We start from the raw sequence: 18,671 nt of genomic DNA, 5'->3' as shown, positions 1-18,671 counted from the left end.
GTTGCGAGATGGAGAAATAATCAGTTGGCAACCCTGATTTCTGCTGCCAGCAGCTGGCGGCACTCCCCAATAAGCAGCTTTGTGTACCCACTGGCAGATCTGAGGTTTTCATCATTTCATGTGAAGGAAACCCCCTGCTCCCACCTCCTGCCAATTCTTTTCCCATGGAAAAACCAGCGATCGCATAAACGATTGAGCAAGAGCCCTGCAGGTGATCTGAAAGTGATCTGTCAGTGAGGAAACGACAAGTCGCTTGCTCCGTTGAAGCTCAGAAACGAGACCTCTCCTTTTCGTTTGTCCGGAGGAAGATCCTTCTCTTTGCAAAATCAAAGCAGTGCATGCAGCTCCAAAACGAAGCTGACCGTGAAAAGGTTCCGTCACCTCGTCGAACTGCCTGCCCCCCCCCCCATGTCTTGCTCAAAAAAGAGATGCAAGCCACGTTCCTCTCATTTCCTGCCAAGATACAGTCCGCTATATATGGATGCCGTCAGCTCCCATTAGCAGAACGGCTGGCAGAGGGGAAAAGGGCAGCTCGTGGAAGGCAAGCTATTGTAATCGCAATCACCTCAATTAGACCCAATTTAAACCACAGGCCTGACATGCTACAGTAATTAGAGATCAAAAGCTTGGCCTGTCAAGCTTTTGCTGCTTCTCCTCTCTCTTACAGAGGTGCAGGTTAGTGCAAGAGGTCTTGCAATTGTACTACTTCTACACTTCAGCGGCAGACAAGGCCAGATCAAAGGACGTACGCATCTCCTCCCTGCACCCGTCAGCACCCATTCCAAGAGAACTGACTTGTGCTGCTAGAATAGCAAGGAATGGAACAAGAACCCATGGAAGAGTCAGCCAGGGTGCATGTCTCTGTCTGCGTTGATGCTCGTGGGTACATGCATTGCTTGACATTGCAGAACTTTTGCTAATAAACTAGTCGTAGTCATTTGCTTTTCATACCTTGAGCTCACTGAGATATTCTGCTTCAGTATGGAGTATTATTCTGGAAGGGCCGGCATCCGTTTGTCTCGGGAGACAATGGAGGAGTGCGCCTTTGGGGGTGAAGTCAAACTCTTGGAAGGTTGTTGCAGCAGCTGCTGTGGCTGCAGAAACCGATATGGGAGAGACATATTTCGGGAGGGGTGTAGCTAGGTGGTAAGGCCCATGCTTTGCTTGCAAAATGGCCCAAACTCAATCCCTGGTATCTTCCAGGTAGGTCTGGAGGAAACCCATCTGGAAACCCTGGAGAGGCACCAACACTGAGTGTAGATTTGAGGTTGGGAACCTGTAGTCTTCCAGATATTGCCTGCCATCATCTGTGACCATTGGCCAAGCTGGCTGGGTTTGACAGGAGTTGGAGTCAAACCACGTATGGAAAGCCACAAATTCCGCATACCTGATACAGACAGTACTCAGCTAAATGGGCCAACCATCTCATTCACTATAAGGCAGCTTCCTATGGTGACATCGACATTTAAAGCACACTTAGGCCACTCTTGTTAGTCATGGCTTCTCCCGAAGAATCCTGGGAACTGTTCCAGGTATGTATGTTAACACTGGTCTTTGTTGACTTCCATTCCATGTGGCTCTTCCCTTTGAGCTGGCTCCACTTTCAAGATATGGAGCTTCTTTTCCTGCAATATCCCAGGTTTGGGTAGTCTGATCATGCTCTCTTATTTAAATTCCGTCTCTACTATCTCACTGCTTCTCTCTCTGCGCTTGAGCACCTAAGTTGCCTCCAGAAGCCTTCAGTTCTCTTCTTTCTATATCTGTAGGGAGAAGGCTTTAAAAGTTTCAAATGGGCTTTGGCACAGCACTAGTCCATCCTAGTTGTGATTAGTGTCAAGGACTTGGACCAAAAAAACAAAGACGATATTTTGAGGAGCAACTGAAAACTCACCAATTAACAAATTCTCAGCTGGAGAAGAACTTCTTAAGAAATGATGTTCAGTTGGAAAGACATCCAAATTCACATCCCAGACCAAATTCACATCCCCAAAACAGATAATTAAACATGTTAGCAACATCCCTTCTGGTGAGCAGAGTTTTCTGCCTAGTACCTCACGCAGCTTTCTCGGTTAGAATCGCAAAATTATTGTGACACCAATGACTGGCTTTGTTCAGATTATGCATATGCAGCTTCCCCATTTTATTCTTTTAATGAATAATACTATTTTCCGCAGAAACGTAAGCATCTTCGACAACAGTTTGCTTGTTCCCTTTCCACTTCACAGGCAGGATCAAGGGAAAGCACATAAAGAGCAGGAAATCAGGAACTGTTGGCTGAAAGGTCACCAGGAGGCAGCATTACTGAAAAGTCAGGTGTCACCAAACCAGAGTTTTTGTGGGCAACTTGCAACCCCTCAGCCTAGACTACATTCAGATTTGGGGAATACTGTGTTGGTTTTCCTGATTATAATAGTGCTTCTGTTCTGCTTGATAACATTTCTTTCACACTGCAGAACCTGTTGTATTATGGGACTGTGGCTTTTGGACCAGTATATTGACGCGTTGTGCTAAATTTCATTCAGCAACCAATGTCATAGGACAATGGCACTACTACTGCACCCCTTCTGTGTAGGCAGCCCTGCATTGGGAAGTTTTTAACATCTGATGTTTCGCTATTTTTTTTAATATTCTGTTGGAAGCTGCCCAGAGAGGCTGGGGTATAAGTAATAAATTATTATTATTATTATTATTATTATTATTATTATTATTATTATTATTATTATTTTGTTCCCCCGTGAAAGCCAGTATTGCGCCCCAATTTTTGTCACTTTACTCACACAGTTTTCCCGGTTAAGGGGTCTGCTGGAATCAAATAACATGGAAATGAGTGCTAAACACGTGCTATGTTCCATCATTTTCCTGGAAGTGGCTTTTACGTTGTATGAAAACTCAGATATCGTGAGGAAATTAACAATTACCGTATTTTTTGCTCTATAAGACTCACTTTTTCCCTCCTAAAAAGTAAGGGGAAATGTGTGTGCATCTTATGGAGCGAATGCAGGCTGTACAGCTATCCCAGAAGCCAGAACAGCAAGAGGGATTGCTGCTTTCACTGAGTAGCGATCCCTTTTGCTGTTCTGGCTTCTGAGATTCAGAATATTTTTTTTCTTGTTTTCCTCCTCCAAAAACTAGGTGCGTCTTGTGGTCTGGTGCATCTTATAGATCGAAAAATACGGTAACAGTTAGGGGAACGTCAGGGAAGTGGTGTAAACGGCCACATGAATGCAACCTTAATTTCATACAGGCGGAAAGGAGGAGAAAACTGGTAGTAAAGGATAGAAGAAAGTGAGAAAATGGAGTCAGAGAGAGAGAAAAAATGGGGTGCCCCACCAGCATGCAACCTCTAAGTAAATGCAGCCCTATCAGAAAGGTGGGGAGCCCACCCCTCCCCCTTCTGCTTTATAGGCCAAGCCAACATTTTATCCTTTTAGCCGGTTGCCAGAATCAGACGAGGCAAAGCCAGCGAAAAAGCATAATCCCATCACTTGCACTTGGACTGCTCAGAGACCCATTACTGAGTGACAGCAGAACAACAGCATCACTGCCTTTTAATTCCACGGGCCGTAAAAGCTTCCTCTGAGGATAGTTTGAGAGCAAATGGCACCTGTGGGCCTTCTGGGCCGAACAATTCAGAGCAGCTGGACCAGCTCCACTCTGAGACGGATGCTCTCACTCTGTTCGTTAACCTGCCATCCCACACGAGGCTACAGCGCTAGCTCAGGGGCACACTTCAGGTTTGGGGGTTGTTTCTGCTTTTGTTCCAGGCTGGTCTGCTCCTCTGGCTTTTGCAACCTTTGAAAATAGATCCATGCCATATTTTTTCCCCCTTTTTTGTGTGCTAGGTACAATCGAAAGCAACCATTTATTTTCATACAGGCTGTCACTGGGCTTCGCCTGTGTGTGTTTATAGATTACAAAATATAACACCATTTCCTTTCCAGACTCCTCTCTAATTACACTTTTGAAAAGAAACAGGCCTCTTGAGCTAAAACGTGCCAACTGTCAGGGACGGGCTGGACCCTGAGGAGTGGGTACCGGGAGGGTGGTTCCCCCCCTTTTAATCCCAGATGGAAGCCGTCTGACATCACTAAGTGCTGGAGAGATAGCACTCTGCCTATGTTCAAGGCGGTTTACCAGTATTATACGCCCATTTCTAGAGCTGAGCCTTGCCACTGAAAATAGGTTCAGGGTCTACAATGTGGCGAGCCCTGGCTCAAAGTACGTCTTGCTTTTGAAACAAACCTATGATCAAAATGTGTTGGGATTTATGCTTGGTAGATTTCTGGTTTTTGCAACTATCAGAAGCACAGGAGGTCTGCCCTTGGCATTGAATCGGTCTTCTTAAGACCCGCTTGCATCTCCAGAACCACCACTTGAAGAGTAATGCAAGTACAGGGCACCTCCCAATCGAATCATGGCATTCTCCATGTACAGCAAATAATGCAAAAACATGCAAGTTTGTTGTGACCGCTCCAGGTCAGAAGTGTGGACCCACAAGCCTTAGGGCTTAATACAGCCCTCCTGGCCTCTCTATCTGGCCTGAGGGACACCCCTAAAGGCTATACTAGGCATAGGCAAACTCGGCCCTCCAGATGTTTTGGGACTACAACTCCCATCATCCCTAGCTAACAGGACCAGTGGTCAGGGATGATGGGAGTTGTAGTCCCAAAACATCTGGAGGGCCGAGTTTCCCTATGCCTGGGCTATACCCTCTCCAGCCGTGCCCCTCTTCCCAGCCCTTCATTGCATTCTCTTTTGCATGGCAGGTATGTGTCCTTGAATGTTTGCTAATACTTCTGACGCATCTGGATGGAGAATAGAGAGGAGTATATAGAAACCAGCCTCCTGTGCATTGCTCTGCCCATTATGCCTCCATCCCTGGCCCAGGTAGTCCCCAGAAGTTTGTCCACAAAGGGATGTGTCTCTTGGGAAGAAACATGTTGCCCAACCCAATAGGCTCTCCTTGCTCTGATCTCTCTTTCCACCCCTTTGTTTTCTACCGCAATGATAGGAAAGGTGATCTTTCCAAACAATCCTAAAGCCCTTCAGGTCACTTGAGAACTTACCTTAAAAAACTCCTGCATCCTCATAAAATCATGAATAGTCAGCCTGTTTTCAAGTCGTTCTGTACTTTTCTCTCTCACAGAATCTTCAGCCATGTTAAGCAGCTGCTTCCCAGTAGCAGCCACAGCTTTTTTTTTTTGACCCAGGAAATGTGGTGCTCGTGCTTAATTTGCTTTTATCTCAATCAATACATCTCCAAAGGTGGTTCTTTGCTCGGCTTTTATGTCCTTTCAGAATTTAATTTCCTCCAGAATAATTTGTGGTGAGCCAGCCGTCTCTGGAATGTCAAAAAGGGTTTGGATGGACAAGAACCAAAAGGACAAAACACAGACTTCGATCACAATGCTCTCATTTTTATTTCTCACAGGTTGCATGTGAGCTCTGGAATTCTGTATGCGAGCCAGGAAAACGTAAGTGGCTTTCTCTGATGGTAAATAGAATCCATCCCAGCAAATTTATAACCTTTTACAGTTTCTTCCTGGAAATGTAACAGAAGCTGTTCACCTGGAGAAAATCCATTTTTCTTACCTTGTTTGCTATTAATGTGCTATTTATTCATATTAAAATCCCATTCTTTCCCAACCACACTTGATTAGCTCCAGCACTCCTTTCTCTTGAGTGCAGAGTGGAGGCTATAGGCATTTCGCAGGACTGCTTCGAGTAGCTGAGTTTCCTTGAGTTTGCAAGCGTTCCTTAGCAACCTTGCACAACACTAGCTAACTGCCCTTTCCACCCCTCCCAATTAGTGGGAGAAATTGCTTAGCTAGGAAGGATCTGTTGCAGCAAGCTGGGAAAGGAAGCCCACCTATTTGAATTAAAGACTTGGAAGCTATTCAGAAGAGCAAAGGGTCTTGAATTCTGAACAGGTGCATGCACACAGACAGGCATAGTGCTTGTGCAACCCTCATGAGCTGCTGATCGGCATGGTTGTTACAGAGCACTGAGCAGGATCCTGGCAGTAACACAATTAATACTAATTTTAGACTAGAGGTGAAGAACCTATAGCCCTCCAGCTGTCTCAGCTCTCATCACTCCCAGCCAACATGGTCAATAGTCAGGGATGGTTGGAGTCCAGCATCATTGGGAGGTCTATAGGTTTTCCATCCATATTTTAGTCCACCTGTAGTCTGTTTGCAGAGCGGAATACGACCCAGTAGCTCCTATGTTGCATTTGGTCTGGTTTTGCTTTACTCAGAAAAAAAGGAGATGGAAGGCCAGGAGAGGTGGAGATTAGGACGCGGGTGGCGCTGTGGGTAAAAGCCTCAGCGCCTAGGGCTTGCCGATCGAAAGGTCAGCGGTTCGAATCCCCGCGGCGGGGTGCGCTCCCGTTGCTCGGTCCCAGTGCCTGCCAACCTAGCAGTTCAAAAGCACCCCCGGGTGCAAGTAGATAAATAGGGACAGCTTACTAGCGGGAAGGTAAACGGCGTTTCCGTGTGCGGCTCTGGCTCGCCAGAGCAGCAATGTCACGCTGGCCACATGACCCGGAAGTGTCTGCGGACAGCGCTGGCCCCCGGCCTCTTGAGTGAGATGGGCGCACAACCCTAGAGTCTGTCAAGACTGGCCCGTACGGGCAGGGGTACCTTTACCTTAAATTGTAGTCGCCATGTGCAGTCTTCTTCCACCCAACCACCCAAAAAAATCTCACATATGATGAGCCTTCTGAGCAACAGTTTGGCTTCTTTGGGGCTTATTCATATATGGTACATCCATTAGGAAACTCACATGAACCACTGGATGCCCCCTTCAGAGGTTGCTGGACCAGAACTCCCATCATCTCTGGCCACTAGTCATGTTGGGTGGGGCTGATGGGAGCTAGAGCCTAGCAACCTCCAGAAAGCCACATCCCTTAGTCTTTAACCTATTTCTGACCTTGGTAGGAGAGAGAGAGAGAGAGAGAGAGAGAGAGAGAGAGAGAGAGAGAGAAAGAAATGGGCAGAGGCTAGGGGACTGCATCTAATCCTCCACTGCCCCTAACTGACATGGCTGACGACTGATTAGGGTTTCACATGGCCAGGCCCAACTACTATATAATGCCTTCCATCTGTTTGCAAGCCTTAATAAATAATAACAATAATTTGTTATTTGTATGCCGCCCATTTGACTGGGTTTCCCCAGCCACTCAGGGTGGCTCCCAACACAATATTAAAAACACAATAAAACATCAAACATTAAAAACTTCCCTAAATAGGGCTGCCTTCAGATGTCTTCTGAAAGTCAGATAGTTGTCTATTTCCTTGACATCTGATGGGAGGGTGTTCCACAGGGCAGGACAATGATGTCATTGTCACAAGCTTGATGACCACTGAATTTTATCAGTCCCAGCACCTGGCTGAACATGGGATTCAGCACCAGACTGAAGACTTCTGGGGTGATGGGTGGAAGAATGGGATTTATTTTAAAAAAAGAAAACATTTTGGTAGACTTGCCTCTATCTGCTAGTCAGTTGGCACTCCACTGTTCCACTTCCAGGTGGTGCAGGATTATCCTGCTGTGCAGCAAAACATAGCTAAGCTTAACACTGGGCATTGAGAAAGGATTGACAATGCAGCTCTTTCTGATGGCTATGTCCCCGTTAAACAGGAATGCTTTGATCTTATCCTACACAATGCATCAGATACTCCAAATTATACTAAAATCACAGGCCCCTTTCATCGCTGTCACCAGTCCTAAAAACTACCTTTAAAGGCTAATCCCTTTTCTGCTGCCTCTAGAGCTGTGATCAATTTCTGTCCTGCTGCTGAGAGTAATCCAAGGCTTTGTAGATGTTCACAAAACAAAAATCAAGTCAAAGCTTTACACAGAGAGGCTGCTACTGGGCTATATCCCCATGAAACCAAAACCCATATAATCAATTTCTTCTTTAAAATTTCTTTTACTGAAGTTTGCTGCTGTTCCGTACAAAGGGAGCTACCATTTCCTCTTCTAGCCTACTAGTGTTTCATTTTATTGGTGTTTTACTAATAGCGTTGGCAGCAGCAACAGCAGATTTCCAGGTTCTCAAGGCAGAGGTCCTTCACATCATCTGCTACCTGAACCTTTTTTTACTGGTGGGCTCTGGGATTGAATCTTGGGCCTTCTGGGAGGAAAGCCTGCATACTTATCCTAGGGATAAAAGGATCTGGAAAATTTTGGCTCTCAGTTTCTCATTTTTTCAAGGCTTAAATTCAGTTATTCCAATTTTTCGACATTTTGTGATTTAAAAACAAACAACCTCATCAAGGTTCATCAGCATTTTAGTGCAAACTTCTCCAGATAACTTTTTATATGCAGCTTTGACTCACGCACACATTTTTTGCAAGCATTTTCCCTGATGCAATATATTTTCACCAATATCTTCACTTTTATGCACACTTTCCCCCAATATTTCCCCCAAAACTCCTGCTGGGCCCTGATCTAACATCTGAATGTGGGGAAGGTCCCAGGCACACACTGGTTTGTTACCTGATCCCCAGCAAAAAGAAATAAATGTGATGGCAAGTCCAACCATCCTTTCCCATGTTGTGGCAGATCAATCAGCTGCTTCACACCTCAAACTCAAATACAGGTCATCAAGGCCGCCCCCCCCCCCAAAAAAACATGCCTACTGAAAATGTCATAAAGGCACAAATGTCAATTCTTTAACAAAAACCAAGGGTAGACACCGAGGTCCAAATTGCTTGCACTTTATGGAGCTTTTATACTAGCAACTGACAAGAGCAACCATCAGAGTGAATTGTATTGTGGAATTTTAACTCTCTTGTTCAACCAAGACTTGACAGCCACTTGAGCTGAATGAAGATCAGTTTTAATTATCCACAACACCCTTTTGATATTCTGCAGTTCTGGCATATGTTGTGGCCTTGTATGTATTTTACTAAATGTTTCATATTCTTTTCTGTCAACAACCTTGGGAAATCTTTGTGCGGTCCAAAAGAGGCAAGGGCTTTCCCCATGAGTTCCAGCGTGAAAGAGCTGTGTGCATAACAAATGGAGCAGAGCTTTGAAACATGCAAACCAGCTGCAAACTCCAAGTACTATGTATAAGACTTGTGTGCAATCAGTGCTTTGAGGGAGACAAGCAGCTGCACACCCCACCACTCTCAGTTGCTACCAGAAATACAGAACATCTGGAAGCTAGGAGGTTTAAAAGCTGTTAACAGCATTTCAGAGAAACCAAGAAATGCCCTTTTCCGAAAGCACTCAAAAGGTAATAGTTATTAACAGCTGACAAGCAGGGGTTAAGTTTGGCTGTGAGCATCTGGAGCAGGCACACACAGCAGAAGACACAAGCATCAGTCGCACTCGAGAGAAGTCCCTTTCACAGTGCATTAGTGACTAATGGAATGGCTGAAGAGGACATAAGAAAAATAGTTTTCCCTTTCCCTGCTATCATCTTTGGGATAATATTTTAAACCTTTGTGGATGTGAAAGACATGCACACCGCCCATTTCCAATCCTAAAAGATAGTATAATGGAATCAGATTATACAGATAATCTAACAGATGTAAACTATTTATTGAATATTTGCCACCAATATCGTTAAATACATCATCTTGCAGTTTTTTTGTTTGTTTTTTTTGCTTTCAAGTTAAAATGTCAGAAACAGAACACCAAATATTTACAATTCTTATAAGGAATGTTACATAATGACACATTAAGGCGTAAATTCTTTTGGCTTATAATTCTGAAAAGAATGATAATAGCAAAAAAGTGATGCAAAATCTTCATCGTGAGATTATGATTAAGCTACAATGTTTTTACAAAAATATGGTGTAAGATGGCAATAAATCCCATTCAAAATCCTGCAATAGGTCCCTTCAACTGGGACTGATAATTTATACAGTCAAAACTTTAAAGTTTACATATAAAGGTATCCTATCCACCATTGAAAAGTACAGCTCTCAACATATACAGGGTTTTTTTTCAGGCCACAGTTTTGAAGGTCTGGAGTATCAAGTTGGTTTGATGAATTAGTCGGTTGGCACTTATGAACACATTTATTGCCCTATTGTAAGAAAGAAAACACATTTCAGAAGCAGAATGGAGACCTGAAGCCATCAGATAGAATACATTTCAAAAGTTATTCAAGTGGAATGGCACTAGTGTCGATTTGAATGCTGCTTATTTTTCAGCACTTACAACTCCAAGCAAGAACGCTGATCAATTGATCATTCAGTGCTAGAGAGGAGCAGCACCTGGACTGATAACGTGAACTAATTAGGTTGTTTGTTTGTTTGATGTGCCCAATAATTATAGTTTCTCTCCCCACAGATTTCTCTTCAACCAACTGAATGAATGACATGCAAAAATACTTCATTTGCACAAAACATTCCACATATTAGCAAACCTCTCACCTCCAATTCTGAAATAAGGAACTCATTCACACATTCTTGCATCATCATCATCATCATCATAATAATAATAATAATAATAATAATTTATTATTTATACCCCGCCCATCTGGCTGGGCTTCCCCAGCCACTCTGGGCGGCTTCCAAAAAAATATTAAAATACTGTAATACATCAAACATTAAAAGCTTCCCTAAACAGATCCCTTCAATAAAGGACACAATGAGGAACACATCTTTCTTATTGCCAGTGTGAGCAGAGAAAGTAAGGTGGTCTTACCCATCTTAAATCCTGTTGCAAAGTTGACACATTTATGCTTCATTTTAGTTTCTTAAAAGTGTAACTTCTAAAGCATTATTAAGTTACTTTTTCAGATGTTTAAAGTGATGTACCTCATTTAAAAAACCCATGATAAAATAATGAAGAGAATTATAAGAAAATACACTGAGCAACTAACACCTCAATTCTGTACTGACGAATAAGTCCCTTTGCGGTAAATGTGTTCATTTATTTCATTAATCTATATACTGCTCAGCAATGTAAAAGTAGCTGAATACAGTTTGTTTGTTTGTTTGTTTTATTTTTTGAAGTTGAGACAAGTTGAAAGTTTAAATCAGAATTCTGTTAAAACGCCTGCTGGTGGTGGGGGGGAGAGACTTCAAAAAGTATTACAAGTTCAACAGAGAGGGGAACCATCTGAGCGCAAATGGAAGAGTGCTCCATAAAATTGTGCACACAATACTGAACACACAGTTCCTGGTGGATACAAGTCATGCATCTGAGCCACGGCGGACCACTAAGAGTGACTCTCCTACCCCAAACTTCAGTTATTGGCTAGGGAAATAACAAATCAGGTGGTCCTTGAGACATCCTGGATCCAACTTGTTAAAGGCCTTGTAAATTAACGCAAGAGCATTGAACCTGGCCCAGTAGCGTATATGAGAATACATGGGCCTTATTCCTAGGTAAGTAGATATAAGATTGCAGCCCAAATCAACCAAAGTCCTGCCAAAAATGTCTTACAGCTCTTGTGGAAAAAACACAAAAAGGGGCTGCTCTTCATCTCTAGAGGCAAGTCATTCAAAGGTCGTGCGGCCAAGGCAGTAAAAGCCTTAATTTTTCACTATCACCACTCTTGCAAAAACTGCTTGATTAGCCAACCACAACTATTATATGGGGCAATAAAAGAGTAGGTGAGTAGGTGGTTTGTAGGCAACAAAGGGCCTTACAGGTCGAACACTGAATTGGGCCTGGAAACAGTAAATAGCACAAAATTGGCTCAGTGTACTAATCCTGTGATGTTAGAAGGTGAGCAGAACAATTCTACTTTGACACTTCCATGCCATCTTCAAGGGAAGCCCCATGGAAGAGCCATGGGAGCATTGTACACAATTATATTCCCCCCACCAACCAGTGTTGCACACATTGGCCAGGATTCAAATAATTACTTTTGGCGGCACCCAAATGCTGGCACATTGTCAGGGATGTTGTTAACTTTTTTCAAAAGCAGAGAACCCCACAAGCAGCAAACGTGGAAATAAAAATTTGATAAGACCATAGCAGTAAAATCCAATGACCTACATACACTTGCAACCCCAGGCAACTCAGCTTTTATGCTAAGTAAAGCTAGAATGAATTAACAGGTAGCGAAGGCCATCAAACTCAAATGTGAGTGTTGCTTGGTGAGTAAAAGTGACTTCTTTTTTGGCTTCATCCTCAGCTAAATCAATTTCACTTCTTGTTTGCAAATTATACCCAGTCACAGCATGTGTTAGTTTCACTCTTACTAACTAATGGAATTCCTGGGCTGCCCAGTGTTTAACAAACCGGAATAATACCATACAGTAGTATAAACTTTAAATAAACTGAGCACTGTACAATGCCAAAGACTGGAGGAGTTTGTGTATATCAGCATTGTCCATTTAACTCCAACTACTATGAACCAGGTCAAGGAACAGATGGATACTTTTCCTCCTCACTACCGAGAGCTAAAATCGCTGTTTGATAACTTCCATCACTGGCTGCTGTAGCTAGTCTTGTTGCACATGCTTCCCCTCATGTGCAGTACACTGCTAAGGAGCAGTGAAAATGCATGCACTCTTGCAATGGCATACGTTAAGTTCCAACTGCAAGAAGGAACTGATCAGTTGGGAAAGTGTGGCACAAAGACCAGACCACGTGCCTATGTAGTTCAGCATGCTGTTTCCCACAGTGGCCAACTCTCAGAGTCCTCTTGTCCTCTCCCAAAGTTGTTCCTTAGCCACTGGTACTCAAGATACATAATGTCCTGGACAAAGCATAAAGGCATCTTGATTACTGGCCAGGGACATCCTTCTACCATTTGCTCCCAGTATGTGTTCCTTTGGGATGTATCACTTCTATAGTTGGATACTCCATTTCAGCTATCCTGGCTTATAAGGAAAGATATCTAGAAGGTCACAACTTCCATAATCTCTGAACATCAGCCATGCTGGCTGAGTCTGATGGGAGTTGGAGACCAACAACTCTGGAGGAACAGTTTCCTCATCCCCATTCCTCATCCTCATTTTAATGTCTGATGCTGTACTGTTTTTAATATTCAGTTGGAAGCCGCCGAGAGTGGCTGGGGAAACCCAGCCAGATGGGCGGGATATAAATAATAAATAATAATAATAATAATAATCCCTAAAATGGCCATTAACTTGACCATATATGATAACTACTTTTAGGAGACTTCCCATTCCTTATTCCCCCTCCCCAAACAATCTGTAACAGCAGCATTAAATGTGTTAATTTTAGTTGGGGAATGATGGACAGTGTTGGAAGAGCAGAAGAAAACATGCTTGGATGATTTTTCCTGTTTTGAATCCATCAGGTTTGCAGCCATCTCAATATAAGCCATCAAAGGTTTCAGTATTTCTAAAAAATCCCTGATTCCCAAGAAAAGTTAATGTTAAGACGGAAAACATGGCAATCTCTATAGTAACAGGCCAATCTATTTTCGAACGCTTGTTGAAGTGTGTTAGCAGAAAGTGAAGAAGTGCTTAAGACACTAGTCAGTGCAAACAATACCCATTGCTGTTACAAAATATTTTAAATAAACATTTAGAAAGAAAGATGACAGGCAAGACATAACAAATTCACCAATTCGAAAAATGAAAAGAAAAAAACTCCCAAGCATACTTACTTTCCATCTTTAAAATAGGTTTTCAAAGTGTCGCTGAAACTTTTAGAGTATTTTACAAACTCTTTCTTTTGGTGCTCAAGTGCCTGAAATATACATATGCAAAGAGTCATTCAATCAAAGCCTCAACCTTCATAAACCATTTTTATTAGCCACTGGACACTGATTAAAAAGATAAACAGAATAAAATAAGCATAAGTGCTGTGATAGCAAAATTCTGTTTAAGAAATGAAACGACTAACAGCACTTCTGTAAATGCATCTGGGAATGTTTGTTTACAGCAACAAAATTCATACAGAGCATATTAGAAAATTACACTAAGCCTTAAATGTAGCCACTGCAGACAAAAAATCCACAAATACTAAAAATCAGGCAGTAGGAAAAACTAGTAGCTTAGTGACAGAAGATTGGTTTTCATTCTGTTTGCTTCTTCCTCTGCAAGTTTATTTGTCTTAACTGCCAGTGGTTGTTGAAATGATTTACAATTCCCACCATCCAAGCATTATAAACTGCGGATCCTTTAATATTTATAGTTAATATGTTTATATTTCTGACAAGCCAACATAGCAGAATTTAATTCACATACCCTCCGGTTCTGGTATTGATATTTCTTGAAGACATTATTTACTGTGTCAAGAAGTTCCTTTATTGCACTGGCGATGTCCCTATTTGGCAATGAAAAGATAATTGCAACATCTTTTAAAATTAGACTAACTCAATGCAGAATTTTAATCACTTCCAAAATTATGTCTGACATGTATTTCTAAAGGATTTGCTGTCTTACAGAATGAGTTTTAGATATGGCACAGCAAGAGTGAACACCAAGAACTAATTAGATTATATAGCATTTCAAAGTCCAAATTAGGTTTAATGCAAGCCTTCCTATGTGGAAAGGTAGCATCTGCTGGATTTAGAACTCGACACAATAGTGTTACACAGCAGGAGCTCTGGACTATCCTCAGAATGATACCCTCCCTTCAGAGGAACTCTGAATATATACTATGAATAAAATGAGCAGATATGAAAAAGTGACCCATGATTCACCTTAAACTATTTTGTGAGCACTGATCTCATGAATTGAGGCTGTTATCTTGTCCTACCTAAGTCTCTAGGCATTTAAATAAAGTTAAACCACCTGGAAGAAAACTGTCACAGCAAGTATCATTGAAAGCAATTTGATGGCAGTAGCCCCTCTCAGAATTAATGGAAACAATTTCATCTTGTTGTAACTTGGCAGAATTTAAGGTCACTCTACAACAAGACTAAACAGCCTTGCGCTGGGGTTAATAGAGGTCAGGAGAGAGAAAAGATAGTTAACACTATGATCTGTGGACAACTCTCGGGTTTTCACAATTACAACCAAAGCCACAGAATCCTCCCCAAAGTCACATGTGAAATTAAAATCATAGCCTGAGAAGGGTTCAGACAAGCATCTACACCCAAGCCAGCAAGTGTGACATTAAGATGTTTGGAGTAACTGAGCATATTCAGGTCTACTTCAGCTTCCTTGCAGTTCACCTTCAAAAATGCCTATCAAACTGCCACGTTAAACCCAAAGGCACAAAAGAGTTGCAATTATAATTTGGCAACTGAAGCCGGGTAGCAGGTCTTCTATGTGTACTACTGCACAACTGGGATAGACTTTCCCATTTTTTAGGTTTGGGATTCTGCGGGCAGCAAGCTGTTCAATACCCCCCCCCAAAAAAAAAAATTAGTTATGTCACACCAATCATGCTTGCAGCTGGTGACTTCAACATAAGGAAGAGATTGTGGGAAAGTTGGGTTAAGAGGATGAACCTTAATGGGAGCTGGAGGGATTAATTAAGATTTGTGGAAGTGCTTTCTCTCTGATCCTAACAAATGCTTCTCAAGGGGAGGAGTATTTTAAATGTATGGGGAGAAGGGGGCTTAACTACTTCAAATATTCTTGAATAAGTAAAGGAGTGCAACTGGGACAAGAAAATGTGTGCTCTCAGTCTACCTGCTACAGCACCATGCACATGATTTTTTGCACATTTTTTCTGCCTATCTGGAAGCTCTCCCTAGGTATGCAGAACCCCCTCCTACTCAATCTGCAGAGAGCTCAATTTTGCTGCCCTGTCGATAGGCAAAGTGCCTTTAGCTTAACTATTCAAAGGAATCATGGATCAACTTATACAGAAGTTAATTACACCAAATGAGTCTCAAAACTAATTTGAAGCTTTTTTAAAAAAAATTGGCTCCAATCAAATGACTGAAATGAACATGCAAGCTTAACTCTCTCATGGATTGTGGCCTTTTACTTTCTCATCACTGCAATGCAGAAAGTGTTTTAAAGTTATAGTCATAAACATAGGAGTGTTTTTAAATATGCCATGTCACAGGGCACATCTAAATTGAGAGGCCATGCAAGCTCTGGACCAGTGCTGATCAGCAACAACAAATGTTTATTCGGCTATTACGCCCATCATGAAGCACAACACAACAAAACAAATCAAATAAAACAGCGGACTCATACAAACCACAAGTAGTATAACACAGTTCACAACTCACAAGGACGGATATTAGCCATTCATAAAAAAGTTTAAGATTAAGATTAAAAAATTTTGGCACTACACTAAAAACAATATCTGATGTCATTATAGAAAATTCTTGTGACTATCAATAATCAGCTAACATTCCGTTCCGTCTCTTGTGCGAGAGGACGGCTGTTAGGAATTTAGCAACCTGTAGGGTAATATAAGGATCCACATCTTGAAGTACCCAGGCAAGCTGTAGGTCTACTGGTTTGTCAGCCATAGGCTGGATTATGGGGTTTAGAATACTAGCACGGGCTGAACTGTACAAAGGGCAGATAAACATAACATGATGTAGAGATTCAGATGTTTTCATTTCACAAGCACACATTGAAGGGACTTGGCCCTTAGTGAATCTATGTCTCAGCACGTTTGTTGGAAAAACATTGAACCTAGCTCTAATGAAGGCATAACGGTGAGACGCAGCCATAAGCGATGTTAGGTAGGACGGAGCGCGGTAGATAGGGGTTATGCCGAAATTTAACGGCGAGCAGGCTCCACCACCAGCTACGAAATTTTGGTATAGCTCCGCATCATCCAGCCTTTGATTTATACACCTTTTTGCCACATTTAGATCCAGTTTGAGCAATTCAGTGGGCGAGATCTCATAGGACAGCAATTTGGCATGGATTTTTCCTGACCACAAATTTGTGAAGTCATCCCGCCACATGCATTGAATTAGATAGTGGTTCGGGAGTTTATGCCATAGGGATATCCAATAGATCAAAACTCTCCTCCATATGACTAACTCCACTGAGGGGATCTTCATTTCTAAGCGAATGGCCGCATTACTTACGCATGTTGGTAATTTTAAAAGTCGGCGTAAGAATTGGCTTTGAAGTGTCTCTAAAGGTGAGAGGTTTGCAAAGGCAGCCCATAAAGGAGCAGCATAGGCCATTGTGGCCATCACTTTGATGCTATACACTTTCAAGGCCGCAGGGATGAATAAGGCCCCCTCAGAGTAGAAAAAAACGGAGGAGGGAGTGTGATAGGGCTTTTGTCTTGTTTTGAAGATATTCAATGTGCACTTTCCACCCTAAATTATATTGAAAATAAATTCCTAAGTATTTAAATTTATGTACTTGTTCGATTTTCGTGCCCTCCAGCTTCCAAGAATAAAGTTTCCGACTCCTTGAAAATATCAGTACTTTAGACTTGGTGTGGTTGATAGACAGTTGATTAGAATGGCAATATGTCGCAAAAATCTTTAATGCCCTCCTTAAACCCACTCTAGAGTAAGAGAGTAGTACCGCGTCATCTGCATAGAGAAGTAAAGGACAACGGTAATCAGCTATGCGAGGGGTGTGGATAAATTTTTGTGCGACGGCTAATGGGTTCCTCATATCACTGATAAATAAGTTAAAAAGAAGCGGCGCTAAAATACAACCCTGGCGTACACCCTTATTTACTGGCACTGGGTTAGTCAGGTCTCCAGCAGGGGATAATCTCACCCTGGCCACGGACCCGGCATGAAGTTGGGAGATAAGCCACAGGAGCCTTCTATCTATTCCCCAACAGGCAAGTTTATCCCATAGCAATTTCCTCGGAATACTATCAAACGCAGCTTTCAAATCTATGAAAGCTGCGCAAAGTTGGCCCCGTCGAGGTGTCGAGTATTTCCGGGCTAAGTGATAAAGAATAATTGCCTGGTCTGTTGTGGATCGGTTTGATCTAAATCCAGCTTGCTCATGTCCAATCAGGTCAGCCTCAACTGACCACTTCATCAACCTTGTCAGCAAGAAACGGGCATATATTTTCCCAATGGACGATAGCAGACTGATATTCCGATAATTCCCTGGGTCACCGGGAGGGCCTTTTTTGTAGATAGGAATTATAATGGCCTCCTTCCATGTTCCTGGTATTAAGCCCGTGGCATTTATTGCGTCAAACGTTTTAGCTAAGATCCCTGCCCACCATGCAGAATGAAGCTTTATGGCCTCAACTGGGACCAAATCTGGCCCAGGGGCCTTACCAGTTTTCAGCTCAGCTATCAATTCTAGGATTTCAGCAGGGTCGGTATTGGGCCAGACGGGAAGGGGATTAGAAGGTCTCCAATGAGTGGCCGGAGCTTCTGCCACTGAGAAATATTTTCTCAGGAACTGCTCCCATGTTGGGGCCGGGATCACCGTTAAGGGATATTTCGTGTTTCTTCCCTTTATTAAGGACCAAAATTTCTGGGAGTTATGAGATTTCGAGGCAGAAATTATAGTCTGCCAACGATTTGAATGCCATTCCCGTTTGGCCGATTTCTGGGCCTGTTTGTATGCTTTTTTAGCCAGGGAATAAGATGGAGGTAAAGCCGGAGCGCCGGAAAGTTTATAGTCATTGTATATTGTGTGAAGATGGAGTCTGGCTAGTTTGCAAGCCGAGTTGAACCAAGGGGCGCCAAATTTAAAATAGTCTTTTTTAACTCCATAGGTAGGAGAAATAAAAAAGCGAGTTAAAACTTCTATCAGGCAAGAAAAAGAGTTCAAACAGGTAATAGGATCACGTGGGACTATTCCTACGTCCGGCTGATCACCAGAAAACTTTTCTCTGATAAAATCCATATATCTATGAGC

General features: G+C 42.5%; 2 protein-coding genes across 6 annotated transcripts in view; both read right to left on the bottom strand.

The window, feature by feature from the left end:
* WDR49 (WD repeat domain 49) overlaps nucleotides 1-5,228 on the bottom strand; it is a gene marked incomplete at its 5' end in the record, with an annotated part of 93,997 nt that extends 88,769 nt beyond the window's left edge. The window contains 3 exon segments of the mRNA XM_077929794.1: nucleotides 952-1,004; nucleotides 1,007-1,104; nucleotides 5,068-5,228. Coding sequence (XP_077785920.1) covers nucleotides 952-1,004; nucleotides 1,007-1,104; nucleotides 5,068-5,228 — 312 coding nt within the window.
* A 4,311-nt stretch (nucleotides 5,229-9,539) lies between these two features.
* PDCD10 (programmed cell death 10) overlaps nucleotides 9,540-18,671 on the bottom strand; it is a 28,261-nt gene continuing 19,129 nt past the window's right edge. For all 5 annotated transcript variants that reach the window (XM_028731475.2, XM_077929793.1, XM_028731478.2 and 2 more), the window contains exons 6-8: nucleotides 14,142-14,220; nucleotides 13,559-13,641; nucleotides 9,540-10,048 (exon numbers count right to left, since the gene is read on the bottom strand). In XM_028731475.2, coding sequence (XP_028587308.1) covers nucleotides 9,967-10,048; nucleotides 13,559-13,641; nucleotides 14,142-14,220 — 244 coding nt within the window. In that variant the 3' untranslated portion in view covers nucleotides 9,540-9,966. The remainder of the gene's footprint in view (nucleotides 10,049-13,558; nucleotides 13,642-14,141; nucleotides 14,221-18,671) is intronic.

This window comes from Podarcis muralis, chromosome 6 (assembly GCF_964188315.1).
Source record: "Podarcis muralis chromosome 6, rPodMur119.hap1.1, whole genome shotgun sequence".
NCBI lineage: Eukaryota > Metazoa > Chordata > Lepidosauria > Squamata > Lacertidae > Podarcis > Podarcis muralis.
Note: the sequence above shows the minus strand (reverse complement) of the source record. Positions and strands in the feature narration are given on the sequence as shown.